The sequence below is a fragment of the Gobius niger genome (assembly GCF_951799975.1).
Source record: "Gobius niger genome assembly, chromosome: 3".
NCBI classification, from domain to species: domain Eukaryota; kingdom Metazoa; phylum Chordata; class Actinopteri; order Gobiiformes; family Gobiidae; genus Gobius; species Gobius niger.
The window spans coordinates 6,144,869-6,160,061 of NC_136854.1; the positions used below are offsets into that span (position 1 = coordinate 6,144,869).

At 46.1% G+C, this 15,193-nt stretch overlaps 1 protein-coding gene and 1 long non-coding RNA gene across 2 annotated transcripts in view; both read right to left on the reverse strand.

Moving 5' to 3' along the window:
• Positions 1–4,502: 4,502 nt before the first annotated feature.
• Positions 4,503–7,355, reverse strand: LOC306960456 (lysophosphatidic acid receptor 5-like; the record flags this gene model as incomplete). The annotated part of the gene is made up of 2 exons (XM_079552886.1): positions 4,503–5,051; positions 6,996–7,355. The coding sequence occupies 2 exons, from the start codon at positions 7,353–7,355 to the stop codon at positions 4,503–4,505; spliced, it is 909 nt and encodes a 302-aa protein (XP_079409012.1).
• Positions 7,356–8,463: 1,108 nt separating this feature from the next.
• The window catches only part of LOC306961413, a 148,724-nt gene continuing 141,994 nt past the window's right edge, over positions 8,464–15,193 (reverse strand). The window contains exon 2 of the long non-coding RNA XR_013792767.1: positions 8,464–8,580. This is a non-coding gene — a long non-coding RNA (uncharacterized lncRNA). The remainder of the gene's footprint in view (positions 8,581–15,193) is intronic.

Below are 15,193 nucleotides of genomic sequence, written 5' to 3' on the forward strand. Positions count from 1 at the left end.
CAAACTAACTGGTTTTCTGGCCCAGCCTTTTTATACAAGCCAGTTACTGAGCAACAACAGTCCTTTGAACTTATCAATCCAGACTCAGATGTGGAAATCCGACCACAAGTGACAAGTTGCGTAACAAACCAAAAGGACAAGCTACTGAATCCTGAGAGATTTGAAAGATTCTCTTCTTGGAAGTCCTTGCAAAGAGCAGTTGCAACCCTTCTCCATGTAGCTCATTCCTTCAAGTCCGCAAACCCAGAAACTAAGGAATGTACTGGGTGGCATCAGTGCTCAAAGCTTCACACTGTTGATGAGTTGTCCAAAGCAACTGAAGTTATCCTTCACGCTGTGCAAAGAGCCTGCTTTCCTGAAGAATATGATTCTCTAGCCAAAGGTCTTGCCGTCAACAAGAAAAGTTCACTCTCAAAGCTGAATCCTGTAATAGGCCCTGATGGCTTGTTAAGACTCGGAGGCAGGCTGAAGCTGGCTGATCTCAGCGATCCTGAAAAACATCCCATTATTCTGCCAGGCAAACATCATGTGTCTACTTTGCTCATAAGACACCATCATGAGAAGGTTGAACACCAAGGCCGAAGCTTCACAGAGGGTGCTGTACGAGCTGCTGGCATTTGGCTGATTGGTGGCAAGAGACGCATTAGCAGCATTTTACATGGATGTGTCAACTGTCGCAAACTTCGTGGGAAAAGAGAGACACAAAAAATGTCGGACCTTCCCCAAGAACGCTTGAGCACTTCACCTCCATTCACGTACACTGGTGTGGATGTTTTTGGTCCCTGGTTCGTGACAGCCAGACGCACAAGAGGAGGTCTAGCTCAGAGCAAGCGATGGGCTGTACTGTTCACATGCCTGAGTACCCGTGCAGTCCATATAGAGCTGATTGAGTCCATGGATACTTCTTCCTTCATCAACTCCCTTAGAAGATTCTTTGCAATCCGTGGCCCATCTCAACAACTACACTCGGACTGTGGAACCAATTTCATTGGTGCTTGCAAAGAGCTGGAGTTTGAGAAAGTTCTAAAGGAGTCAGAAGTACAAAAGTTTACCAACAGTCAAGGTTGTTCATGGCATTTCAATCCACCCCACTCCTCGCACATGGGCGGCGCGTGGGAACGCATGATAGGAGTCGCAAGGAGGATTTTGGACTCCATGTTGATGCGAACTCACTCCTCAAGTTTGTCCCACGAAGTTCTGTGCACTTTCATGGCAGAGGTGACGGCCATTATCAACTCCAGACCGCTTGTTTCGATTTCATCTGATCCGGATGCCCCTCAGATACTTACCCCAGCAATGCTCCTCACTCATAAGCAGAGTGTTCCACCTCCACCTGGGAAATTCACAGAGAAAGACTTGTTTAAGCAGCAGTGGCGCCAAGTGCAAAGGTTAGCCGACCAATTTTGGAGTCGCTGGAAGCGTGAATACCTTCACACGTTACAAGTTCGACACAAATGGCAGGAGTCCAGCCCTAACATCGAAGAAGGTGATGTTGTCATGTTAAAGGACAGCCAAGCTTGCCGTAACGACTGGCCCATGGCTCTTGTGACCAAGACTTTTCCTGGACGTGATGGTAAAGTCCGCAAGATCGAGGTCAAGGTCGTCAAGGATGGATCCGCGAAGAAGTTCTTCAGGCCAGTGACGGAAATCATAATGCTCCTAAAAACAAAGGACTGAAATGTTTACGTTATCTGATGGTTTAGTTTATTGTGTGGTATCTTCACAGACACCAGGCGGGGAGTGTTCTGCCCCTAGAATTGTATATTTTATTGTGGTGTATGGTGCAGCATTGATTTCATGTTTCAGGCTTTTATTTTGAAGGCGGTTGTTGGCAGGAAGTCTAGAGAGGTAGGCCATCTTGTTTTTTTGGTACCTGGGGAAAATGTGCCACAAGTACATCCATTGCCATCTGCCCTGTATTGTCAGCCTTCGACATCACCGTCTGTAAGTTTTGATTCATATATGTTTGAATATTATTATTTGTGCCTTATTTGATGAGGTTACCATTGCTTTGTGAACTTTTGCTAATTTTTATGTTGAGATTGCTGTCAGTCATGTGAGCTAAGAGCCTTCTCTTTTCTTTTCTGTTTTACAGTTTTACTCTGTTTTGGAGTTGTACAAAATAAATTGGAGCTTGGACGCTACACCTGACTCTGCGTACAATTTCAGAAGGAGTTAGGCTGCTGCTAAATTGTGTCACACCAAGTTACACACAAGGAGAGCAGGATACTCTGACTTTTAGCGCAAAGGGCATTGTATTTAAGATACTGTCCACTATGATGCTGACCTGGCGCAGCACCGGTGGAAGACCATTGACTTTTTCGTGCGTGTTGGTCATTAGTCATCATGTTGAGCGCAGACAAGTTTCAATTTGCTGATGATTTTGCCAGTTTCAGGGTCTCAGAAACCACCATAGAACTGCTACCAAAGTACCTGGACCCTATCGAGGACCTCTCCACCCCTGAGCCCACAGCCTTGTCAACTAGGTGGCCAACAATGCCCAGTTGCGTGACACCATAGCACCGTTTAAACTGTTCCTGAGCCCACACTGCTAGTTTTCGTGGTCACCTGAACTGGAGGAAGCCTTCCAGATGTCCAAACGGGCCATAATTAGTGCCATTCGTGAGGGCGTGGAGTTATATGACATTCAGAAACGTACCTGCCTCCACCCTGACTGGTCCAGACGTGTTAATGGCTACTTCCTACTCCAACAACATTGCAGCTGCACTTCAGGCATGCCAGATTGTTGCCTGTGGGCGTGGGGGATAATTCTAGCTGGTATGTATATGTATTAAACCTCACCTTTTGACTAGATAACATCTCTTAAGCTTTTCTTTAAGATTGGGTAAGAAAATCCACAACACACTCTTTAAGTGCACATGACAGTGTGGTAAGACGGGCTTTGGAGGTCTGTGTTGGGAGCGCTCTTACCTGTCGCTCGCGCTGGCTTGGTGGACTATATAAGCGCTCCCAATCTCGTTCGCTCCTCTTTGCCCTACACGCTCTTCCGGGTTCTCTGTGTTGGCCGCCTTGTCCTCCAGCTCCAGGTAGATTCCATTGTATGTCCAAATTCTTAAAATAACGCTTTACCTAAAATCCGTTCACTAAGCAGCCACTTTGTATTGCTTTTAGTGCTGCTGTTGGACGTGAGATCTGCACCGCTCTACCGCTCAGCACCTTGTCTGTGTGCACAGCGTGACGCCTTTGTAAAGGTAACTATCACCTCAGCCCATTCACTCGTCAATGCTGACTTCCAACAGTCTTAAGAGTCACTACTAACCAGCGTTTGGGTTATAGCCACGCTGCAGGCCTGGCCGACAGCTTTGCACTCTGCTTCTCCACTTCAACCAGCCGTGGTCCGTGCGCATCCAAGCATCTTCAGCGGTATGTTTTTCCTTAGTTATTTTTGTTGCTCCTGTGTTCACCCAGGTTTAGTTTAGTTTAGAAATCCAAATTCATTTTTTTGTAGGTGTACTCAGTGGTCTTCAGTTTTGTCCTGTTTACTTTGCTCTGCGCTCATTTGTGCTTTGCGCACTTGTGTCTTAAAACCGGACACTTTCTCCTGCGGTCTCTGGAGTGCCTGGAGGTTGGCACCGCAGTCCAGACTGCTTTTGTGCGTCCACTGCCCATGTCTTGGGTTTTGCCAGGCAGGCAGGAGGTTTTTAAATACCTGAACCTTTCATTTTAACCACTAGCGCCACTAGGTATTTCAATAATAAACCATTGTTTATTATTAAGGAATGATAATGATTTTAACATAATTTAAACTGAGGTTGACGGGCCGTGGTTTGTTCATTGTATGTTGTCAATGTTTGGATTTGTCTGCTGTGGTCATTGTTGTCTTCGTGTATTTCCACTCACTGCAAATGAATTTCCCTGCAGGGACAATAAAATTACTACTTCTACTACTTGTAACTGAAATCAACGATTGTAAATGCATTGAATACATATGAAATTAAATGAACTGAGATGACATGTTTTCTACTAATGTAAAATAAAAGTTTGTAAATTAAATGGAACCGGTGCCTTGAACTTTCAATATACTTACTTGCAAGCCTCCAAGTTGTAATACCTTATTTTCCCCAGAAAGTCTGGGGTGGCGTTGTTGGAAAGTCTAACTGTTTAAGATTATAATTATAATTTATAGTCTGTTGACCCCTCAGCTGCCACAACAGGTTTTCATGTTTATGGAAATATGACTTATTATCAGTTGCAGCTAAAAAAAAGGTTTTAGCAAAATCTTAAACATGTTAACTATGTTTTAGCAAATGTGTCGTAATGCACTTCAAACAAACTGAACTTTCCAATTATGCATGTGATGTCCAAACATAGCAACAGCATGGTGGTTAGCATTCCATCCCGGCAACAAATTGAGTGGCAAGTATGCAATATCATTCTTTCATCTGCCATTTATTTAAGTCAGACATTGTTCTACATGGCTGATTTAATTTCTGAAAGTCGCAATGATTGATCTGTCCAAGTATCTTCAGTCCAGAAAACACTTAAGGTTTTTGCTCACACTGTGGGCCATCAGGGTCCTTTGCCGAGTGTCCGGAGCAACCACAGCAGCCACAGCCGCCCTCCATCTTGGTGAGGTAGAGGAGTGGTTCCATGATGCAGCTCAGGTCCATGAGAAGAAACACACTCAGAGGGATCTTACAGAGGTGATCCACAAGGCTGTAGCGCGACACAAAGGGCATGAGAGCGACTGCAGGCAGGTAGTTAAACACGCTGATGGCCAGGATGATGATGACCATACGGAAAGCCTTCTTCTTCACTGGGTGCATCTTCTCCTTCCCCGCCACCGAGCGCCGCAGCGTCCAGATGATGGACCCGTTAGAGAAGAGCATGACGATGAAGGCCAGGAGAATAATGGCGCTGAATAGCTCGTCCTGCACCAGCATCGTGTTCACCAGACTCTTGGCCACTCCGTACCCCAGAACCAGCCCCCACACCAGGACAGACACCAGCGCCCGCAGCTTGTTGTCCCGTACTCGACTGAAGACCACTGGATGTACCACGGCCATGTAGCGGTCCAGGCCTATGCACACCTACGGAGAAAGACAAAGAGAATGGACGGCACAGTGGTACAGCGGTTAGCACTCATGCTTCACAGCGTAGGGTGGACTTTGGCAGATTACTTCACCACAGCCCACCAACACAGCACCAAGCCCGGTCTTCCATTGTGACTGTGTAGAATGTCTCACTTACCTGGATAAACTACTGAGGCCCCAAACTGAAGAAAAAAGTCATTGTTGAAACTTTTTTAAAGAATGTTCAGATTTCACATTAAGGCTCCTAATTGACCTTTTGCGAAACCCTGGACCAAAACTGGACCAATACTTCATAGCAACCGTTGCTACCAGACATTGCACAGGTATCCTCTGATAATCTAATACAGGTGGGACCGGCTTCTCGCCATTCTAAGCCCATAAACACTCACTTTTGGGCCAAGCATTTGCCAAGAGTTTCGTGAGCTGTCATTGGTGTTTCCACTACTAGAATGTCTGCCACGTTTACTTTCTAAGTGTTACAGGAAGCATTCAGTGGCTCTTGACAGAGCCAACTTATATTATTATGTCTATGCTGGAGAATAATGACTTTTAACTGAGGGAGACAAAGCAACTGTAGCCGCTCTCTCTTCTACTGCAGGACCACACCCAAGACTGAACATATTTTAATAAGTACTAGGCTAACATAAGAATATATCATCTCATGCTCCTCTAACAATCAACGGTGCTGCAGTGGAGAGGGTGACGAGCACTAAGTTCCTGGGTGTGCACATCACACAGAAGCTCTCTTGGACCATGCACACTACATCACTGGTCAAGAAAAGTAATCAGCATCTCTACTTTCTCTGCATGTTGAAAAGAGCCAGAGTCCCAGCCTCCGTTATGTGCAACTTCTACAGAGGAACTATAGAGAGCATCCTGACCAGCTCCATCACTGTGTGGTCCTTCTACAGAGGGATGATACAGAGCACCCTGACCAGCTTCATCACTGTGTGGTTCTTCTACAGAGGGACTATAGAGAGCGTCCTGACCAGCTCCATCACTGTGAGGTTCTTCTACAGAGGGACTATAGAGAGCATCCTGACCAGCTCCATCACTGTGAGGTTCTTCTACAGAGGGACTATAGAGAGCATCCTGACCAGCTCCATCACTGTGTGGTCCTTCTACAGAGGGATGATACAGAGCATCCTGACCAGCTCCATCACTGTGAGGTTCTTCTACAGAGGGACTATAGAGAGCATCCTGACCAGCTCCATCACTGTGTGGTTCTTCTACAGAGGGACTATAGAGAGCATCCTGACCAGCTCCATCACTGTGTGGTTCTTCTACAGAGGGACGATACAGAGCATCCTGACCAGCTCCATCACTGTGTGGTTCTTCTACAGAGGGACGATACAGAGCATCCTGACCAGCTCCATCACTGTGGCACGGCGCCAGCACTGCCTCCTGCCGAAGGAGCCTCCAGTGCATCATGAGAGCAGTGGATCTATGGAGCCCCTCTCCCTTCTATTAAGGACATGTACTACACCCGTGTCTCCCGCAAAGCCATCAAAATCAGCAGGGACCCTACGCACCCATTACACAGTCTCTTCAAGGTAATGCCTTCAGGGAGGAGACGGCAGAATCCACAGGCCAGTTCCGGTCGACTAAAGAACAGTTTCATACACCAGGCTGTCAGGAAGCTGAACTCCCTCCCTTCCCGGCCCTCCCTCTGCTCCCAACCCTCACTCCCCGCTCCACAACCAAGGACGAGAGAACGATCATTTCAATTCATTGACAAATTAATCAACTAATACAAATCTTTGAATCTTTAACAAGAAGTATTACACCAATAAGAGAGTCACTTACAAACACTTCTCCATTATGATATATTATGATAAACTGCACTTCTTGCCGGACCTAGCAAACACTGGCGAAGGGAACAGCGCTTTTGAGAAAGGTGAATTAAAACGTTTTTTAGTCAAAATAGGCAGGAAGACTCACAAGGAAGAAGGGAGCAGAGTCCTTGACCCCGTAGGCAAAGCGTTGGAAGCACCAGATGTACTCGTCGTCCAGGAGCAGTCGGTTGACCAGGTCTATGGGCGTCATGAGGCAGAAGTAGGCGTCCAGCACAGCCAGGTTCAGGAAGAAGACGTCAGAGGTGGACGTGTCGCTCTGCCGTGACGCGATGTGCCAGATGACCAGCAAGTTACAGGGAGTACCCAGCACCAGGTTGAGCACTTTGACGCCGTAGTAGAAGATGTAGGCGTGCGGTGCGACTGCACACTCCGGGTACAGGTACCACAGTGGGCGGGAGGTGCTGTTCCCGCGCTGACCACTGATGTACGCGTCCGAGGAGTTCATCTTCCTGACTGATTGTTAATAAAAGAGAGTAGGCAGACGTCAGGCAGAGCAGATACATGCACAGAGAGACTGTGAGGACAGAGCTGTACACACGATACTATGCGCTGGGTACATTGTGAGAAAGGAGTTTGGGAAACAGCTAACAGTTGAAAAAGCAGGACTTTGAACTGAACAATTTAAACAATATTTCTTACGTTATTTTTGTATCAAAAATATGTTACATGCAATTTTCAAGTCAAAATCAGGTTGATATTTTAGGCACGACCAAGATAAATGACCTTTGAGAGAAAAAATAAATGCAATAATTCTACGACATGTTTGTAGAGGTCAAACTCAGTTGGTAAAGGATCCGAGATGGCATGATGGGAAGTAATGATGAGTATTCCTGGAACTGTTTGCATATATTTTCCCACTTCATCACATCAGTTCCAAAGTGTTCCAGTAACTACAGATTTACAGCTAAAGCACAGGGTTTGCAGGTTTTACACATGCCCCATGGCCATGGAATATTTCAATTTTTTGCAGATGGCATTATTAGCTAAATAACTGCAGTGTTGGGATTATAGCGAACACTAAAATTGCAATTTCCATTACTGTCGTAGCCCTTCTCTGAACCCACAGGAGTGTGCTGAGCCTTACCTGGTCCGGTCCCGGTCAGATCCCAGTATGTGGGGGAGGCAGACTGGGAGCGGGACTTTTATAGGGAGAGTCTGGACATTATAACTCCAGTTGGTCACATATGGGCAAGTCTTTTCATGTTTTGAATCTGTATTTTGTGTCTGATGTAACTGGAGGAGTGTAAAAACATGTGATGCAACGGACACCTGACTCTTGGTTACTGTTAAGAGTCTATCTAAAAAATCCAAATGAGCCCTACATTTCCCTTTAGAATTATTTTATATCAACAGCTGTTTCATAAAGCTGCAGTAGCAAATGATCCATGTGCCTTACCTTTCTACTAAATGAAAACAAAAGCACAAACTGCCTTCATTTAAGCCGTTTACTGAGGCGGCTCTTTAACACACTGACATGTGACTGAGCTGTGGAGACGACAACATGGATTTTGTCACTTTTATAAAGTTTGGCTTGTGCACAATCTTTTTTTTAATTATTATTTTTAAATGTGCACCTGTCAATCAACAGTGGTTGCGCATGAATCACTCGAGGGTGGGGCCGAGGGGGGTGGGGGGATTGGCGCAGTGGCTTATGGGATGGCACATAGCTCCTTATCACCGGTTAGTTAGCATCAGAGGTCCCTATGCTAAAGTGGCTATGGTAGTTAGCATCGAGGCTCCTTTTCCTAACTCCTTCCTAACTGACAGACCAATTCGGAAGCTTCTTGTCATGGACGCACATCCGGTTTGGTGTAAGACCTCTTACCGATTTACTGGTTTCGGAAGGGACCACAGCTTCATAAATGGCTAACACACAATAGCACGCGTTTTGATGGGCTCACCACTCTGTCCTGACCCTTCCATCGGGTGTTTACGTTATGGGACTCGCGTTGGTTATAAAAGTTAATCCACTTTGATTCTGGCGAAGGTTCACCAAACATCCATCAGTGACAGTCACAGAAAAATACTATTTTGGTGATAGTCGCCGAATTCTGGAGAGAAATTCCAACTTCTGGCGAGTGGCCTCTTCTTCAGGAAGGTTGAATAAAGTCTGTCCTCTCATAGCCAAATGCACATTTTCGGCACATTATCGTTAGGTAAGAAAAAAGAACAGGCGTGTCCAGAGTAGATTAGAAAGAGCTCCTTCACAGCTTTCAGAGCAAACATGACATCTGTTCAGACGCTCAGGGGGTGTGTTTGTTTTCTATGCAGGGGCAGCGCGGACGCCTCGGGCACTTCCTTTTTTTTTTCTTCTTACGACAGAATTAATGTAAAAGCTGTTTTGCAAATTAAAATCAGGCCGAAAGCATAGAATTAAGACATTACACTACAGAGCACTTCCGTTCCGTTCTTACGACACAACTGAGCAAGTCGTCGTTTACCAGGAGAGGGCAGAGCAGCTGCTCAGAGAGCAGGATTCAGGAGGATTGCTGAGAACTGCGTGAATGAAGCCAAAAACCACTCTGGGGGGTTTTTGATACGGAAATAGCATAACAACATGGTAGAAAGCTCCAAAAAGTCGATTTTGCGTGATATAGGACCTTTAAATATGTGTCTACTAATATGTGATTTGCACTTTAAGCAAACTGAATTTTCCAGCAACCGTATTTTCCAGACTATAAATCACACTTTTTTTCATAGTTTGGCAGGGGGTGCGTCTTTTACTCCGGAGCAACTAATATGTGATTTTTTCCCCCCTTTATTTAAATTCAAATGTATAATTTCACATGCCGCTAGAGGGCACTACAGGCTAATCGAGCAGCAGAAAGAAAGTTTGGAGTGAGCGAGAGGCAGAGGTTACTCTTAAAGAGAACAAAGCAAAGCTAATCACAGGCTAAAAGCTAGATGGCCACAGCTTGAGGAACGAGTTCGCAAAGGAGAGCTTGAAAAACGGAGAGAGTACCACGTGACCCGCTGCCTCAGTTTTGTCCCCACGTGTTTCTATGGTGTGACCATGTTTACTTCAGACTCCAGACGTCTCTCTGCTGCTCAACAGGTAAACTTTATTGTTGATTTGGTGCTTATAAACCGCTACTTTGAGTGATATTGGAGCTGCAGTAATACTAGCTTTTATAAAAGTGTATATAAAAAAAACTTTTCTCACAGCACTGGCTGAGCTACTGAAATTAGCATTCTCTGCAGATGCAGATAAACATTGTAGTTTACCATTTCAATGTTTTAGCATGGATTAGCATGGCTATTTAAGGTTTATAAAGTTGGAGAAGCGCTTTCACAAACTTTTTTTTTTTTAGAACAAAGCACATCAAAGATCGCTGCTGTACTTAACCATTAAAATATTAATCTGAAATCAATAATGCCTTCTATGCAGTGGCGGCTGGTCCATAGGGGGCGCTGGGGCGCCACCCTCTCTAAAAATGTGTAGGCTATAAAAATACCATCATCATATATCAATAATACAAAATATTGCATTATATTTTGCAGAAAAGCTATTCAGAGATTTGTTTCAAATGGGGTTTTACACTGGATTCCTGCATTACTGTGTGTGAATGCGTTTTCTCTCCAACGGAAGGGCGCTGGTCTAATGTACGTAAATAAAAGTCCTTGAACTTTTGAACATAATGTGACTGCAGGCTTCTCTCTTAGTGGCCGCCTTTATTCTCCCCCTGGGGCGCAAAAATTGCACCCTGGACACTCCCACTGTGATAAGCAGCCAATTCATTTTTGCTACTGTGTTTTTTGTCTGATGTAGTTGGACAACGAACACTGTCAATCATTTTAATATGTCAGTTTCAGCCAATGGTGGCGGTGTCGGTAAGGAAACTTCAAGTGAAACCACAAACAACACGGTCGTTTCACTACAGAAACACCCTTTCGCGAGGCGCACACTAGAAGAAAAAAAAAGAAAAAAGGAGCTTGGGCCAGATCAACCCGATTTACAGATTCAGCGGCAGGCAAGTGATCGTGGGCGAGCGAACACCCGGAGCTTCTCGCGTGCTTGCTACGAAAACGTAGTTGGCTAACTGGATGTGGTATGAGCAAAGGATTCTATTGCTTTCCTTGTTTGTTGTTTCAAACCACTGGCACAGATAAAACGTGGACAATGACGGGGATACGAGACCTCAAGCACCTATCTGAAAAATGCAAAAGGCATGAATGTAGTCGCAGCCATCTGGACAACAGTTAAAGCTACACTTTTTCGGAGGGCTTAGCATCGCTGAACAGCTAGATGAAGGCTACAGGATCGGCATTCGAAGGCACATCGAAGAGGTGACGAAAAATTGACACATCTTGGCAAGAATTATTGATTGTGTAAAATTTTGTGGAGCTTTCGAGTTAGCTTTGAGAGGCCATGACGAGAGCGAGAGCTCTGACAACCCTGGGATATTCCGTGGGTTGGTAGTCAGCTACAATTTCTTCAGTACTGAGAGAGCTCATTTGTCAGGCATATGATGGAGCCAGTGTGATGACAGCAGGTGTACAGAGGAAGATACAAGATATGTACCAAAAGGCCCACTACATCTATGCACATCAGCTCAACCTGATAATGCGACAGGCCACCTCTCACATATCCAAAGTAAGGATTTTTTTTTTCTGACCTTTCTGGATTTGCCAGCTTTTTTTCAAAATCACCCAAGCGAACAGGTGTTCTTGATAAAATAGTGGCCCATAGACTGCCCACATCCAGCTCTGTCAGGTGGAACTTTCACACCCGTGCCATCAATACTGTGTTTGAGCATAGGGAGGATCTCATTCACTGTTTTGAGAGTATTTGAGACTCAGGTGACTTTGACCCCAATACAGTCAGAGAGGCAGGAGCCTTTGGCATGCTACTGGATCATCCGGATTTTAGATTCTTTCTGCAGCTTTTTCACAACATCATGCCACATGTGGATCTATGCCAAGCTTCAGAAGAGAACCATAGACTCTGTCCATATTAATGGGTGCATCCAGCAGTTTCAACAGGATATTCAAAAGATCAGGTACTAGCTACTTTCCTATTAGTACTTTTATTTTTTTTAATTATCTCTCATTTTTGTTATTGTTGTAATTGTTTGTCCTATGCAGAAATTCTATCCATGTGATGGTTGAGCAAAGCCATGGTGAAAGCAGCAGCTCCCAGCCCACAAAAAGACGTCAGGTAGCCAGTCCAGAGAACCATCAAAGGATTGCAGAAGAGGTGAGAATGTGTTTAAGACAGAAACACTCTCTGGCACACGGAAGAGTAAAGGAGGATATTTTAAATGTGTACACTGAATGTGTAGTTGAAACTCTAACCAAATACATAGATCAGAAGCATAATGTGCTATTAAGTACAACCATTATGGTACCTCAACACTTATTACGAGCACCGTATGATATAAGCAGTCAGTGCTTCAAAAACATTCAGTGGCATCATTTTCCCTCAAGCATATTCAAAGGTTTGTGTATTAATGTGAAATTAGGTCTACTGGTGTGTCTTTTTGCCCCCTTGTGGATTATTGGTGCACACATAAATTGATGCATTTCTTTTTTGTCCATCCATCCATCCATCCATTTTCTTCCGCTTTATCCGGGGCCGGGTCACGGGGGCAGCAGTCTCAGCAGAGATGCCCAAACTTCCCGATCCACACACCTCCTCCAGCTGTTCTGGGGGGACCCCAAGGCGACACCAGGCCAGCTCGGAGACATAGTCCCACCACCGTGTCCTGGGTCTTCCACGAGGCCTTGTCCCACTAGGACATGCCTGGAACACCTCCCGCTGGAGGCGACCAGGAGGCATCCGGAACAGATGCCCGAGCCACCTCAGCTGGCTCCTTTCGACGTGAAGGAGCAGCGACTCTACTCCGAGCCTCTCCCGGGTAACTGAGCTCCTCACCCGATCTCGGAGGGTGCGCCCAGCCACCCTGCGAAGGAAACTCATTTTGGCCGCTTGTATTCGTGATCTTGTCCTTTCGGTCATGACCCAAATCTCATGACCATAGGTGAGGGTGGGAACGTAGATCGATCGGTAAATCGAGAGCTTTGCCCCGACTCAGCTCCCTCTTCGCCACGACAGACCGATACAGCGACCGCATCACTGCTGACGCCGCACCGATCCGTCTGTCGATCTCACGCTCCATCCGTCCCTCACTCGTGAACAAGACCCCGAGATACTTGAACTCCTCCACTTGAGGTAAGGACTCCCCACCGACCTGAAGAGGGGAAGCCACCTTTTTCCGGTGGAGAACCATGGCCTCAGATTTGGAGGTGCTGATCCTCATCCCGGCCGCTACACACTCGGCTGCAAACCGCCCCAGAGCGTGCTGAAGGTCCTGGTTCGTTGGAGCCATCAGAACAACATCATCCGCAAACAGTAGAGATGAGATCCTGAGGCTCCCAAACCGGACACCCTCCGGCCCCTGGCTGCGCCTAGAAATTCTGTCCATAAAGGTAATGAACAGAACCGGTGACAAAGGGCAGCCCTGGCGGAGACCAACATGCACCGGGAACAGGTCTGACTTACTGCCGGCAATGCGAACCAAGCTCCTGCTGCGGTCATACAGGGAACGGCAGAGGGCCCCGGACCCCATACTCCCGGATCACCCCCCACAGGGCACCACGAGGGACGCGGTCGAACGCCTTCTCCAGATCCACAAAACACATGTGGACTGGTTGGGCGAACTCCCACGAACCCTCGAGCACTCGATGAAGGGTGTAGAGCTGGTCCAGTGTGCCACGACCAGGACGAAAACCGCATTGTTCCTCCTGGATCCGAGGTTCAACTATCGGCCGGATCCTCCTCTCCAGCACCCTGGAGTAGACCTTACCGGGGAGGCTGAGGAGGGTGATCCCTCTGTAATTGGAACACACCCTCCGGTCCACCTTCTTAAAGAGAGGGACCACCACCCCGGTCTGTCTCCGACCGCCACACGATGTTGCAGAGACGTGTCAGCCAAGACAGTCCTACAACATCCAGAGACTTAAGGTACTCAGGGCGAATCTCATCCACCCCCGGAGCCTTGCCACCAAGGAGCTTTCTCACCACCTTGGTGACTTCAGCCCCGGTGATGAGCGAGCCCACCTCCGAGTCCCCAGCCTCTGCTTCCTCATTGGAAGATGTGACAACGGGATTGAGGAGGTCCTCGAAGTACTCCTTCCACCGTCCGACGACATCCCCAGCTCTTTTTTGCATACCTGTTTATTAAAGAGAGGGTATTGTGCTTTTTTAAATCACATAGCACCAGTCTATATCACACTACAATGATGACGAAACCTTCTGTTGGTCTGTAAATGCAGTAAATTAGAATAACTGCCTTGCATAAAATTGCTCTCTCAAAATGGCTGTAGTGAATGTCTTGAAATAGGCCTCTGTCTCTTTAAGAACCTCTGGCCCTTTCCGACACGCCCCCTCCACATGCTGTCTGTGGCATCAGTGGGGAGGGGGTTCTGCTGAGGGGCAGTGGTTGGTTACTCGGCTGGTGACGAAAGCTCGGAGGCGTCTCAAGGAGGTGGGGGCGTTGCTAGGAGGACTCAGGCAAACCTATCCCTAAAATGGCTGCCATCAGAGTTTTTACAGATAACTCAAAAATACGTGAATGTGCCAAGGCAACACTTCAGGCATGTTTTTAACGAGGGAATGACAGAATAACATGATGTAAAGCGATTTTGCATAATACCCCCCCTTTAAAAAAACAGATTCAAAAAATGTATATATATTTATCATAAACTTGTATTAATATGTTTGGCTTTATAGATTAGGCATCAATGTAGTGGTAAATTTTGATTTTCTCACACCAGGTAAAGCCATAACACAGAACCTGTAAGACATAAAACTATTTAGTTTACACAAAAAAGTGTATTAAAATGGTAAATGCCACATATGACACACAAAATACAGCTTTATTTTCTTGGAGCTGGGTTAGATTTGATAATTGCTTAATATTTTGTGTTATGACCAACATTTGGTTTTGAAATTAATTATTTTTCATCCTCTTTCTGTAGGTCTGTGATACCATATTGGGGCACACAAGGGAAAGGTTCTCTTTCACAAACCATCTTGTCAGCGCCACCCTGTTGCAGAGTGACGGGTTTACACAGTACAACACAACATTTCCTGAAGATGCACTGAGCAGCACCTTGAAGGCCTCCCCAATGCTCAGCGGAAACAAACTGAAGACAGAGCTCAGTCTTATCTACAGCAAGGAAGAATTCAAAGCCTGCCGTGGTGCAGTGGACCTCTTCCAGCTGTTTGTGGAAAACAATCTTGGAGAGGTATTTTCAGAAACTACTACTCTCCAAAAGATC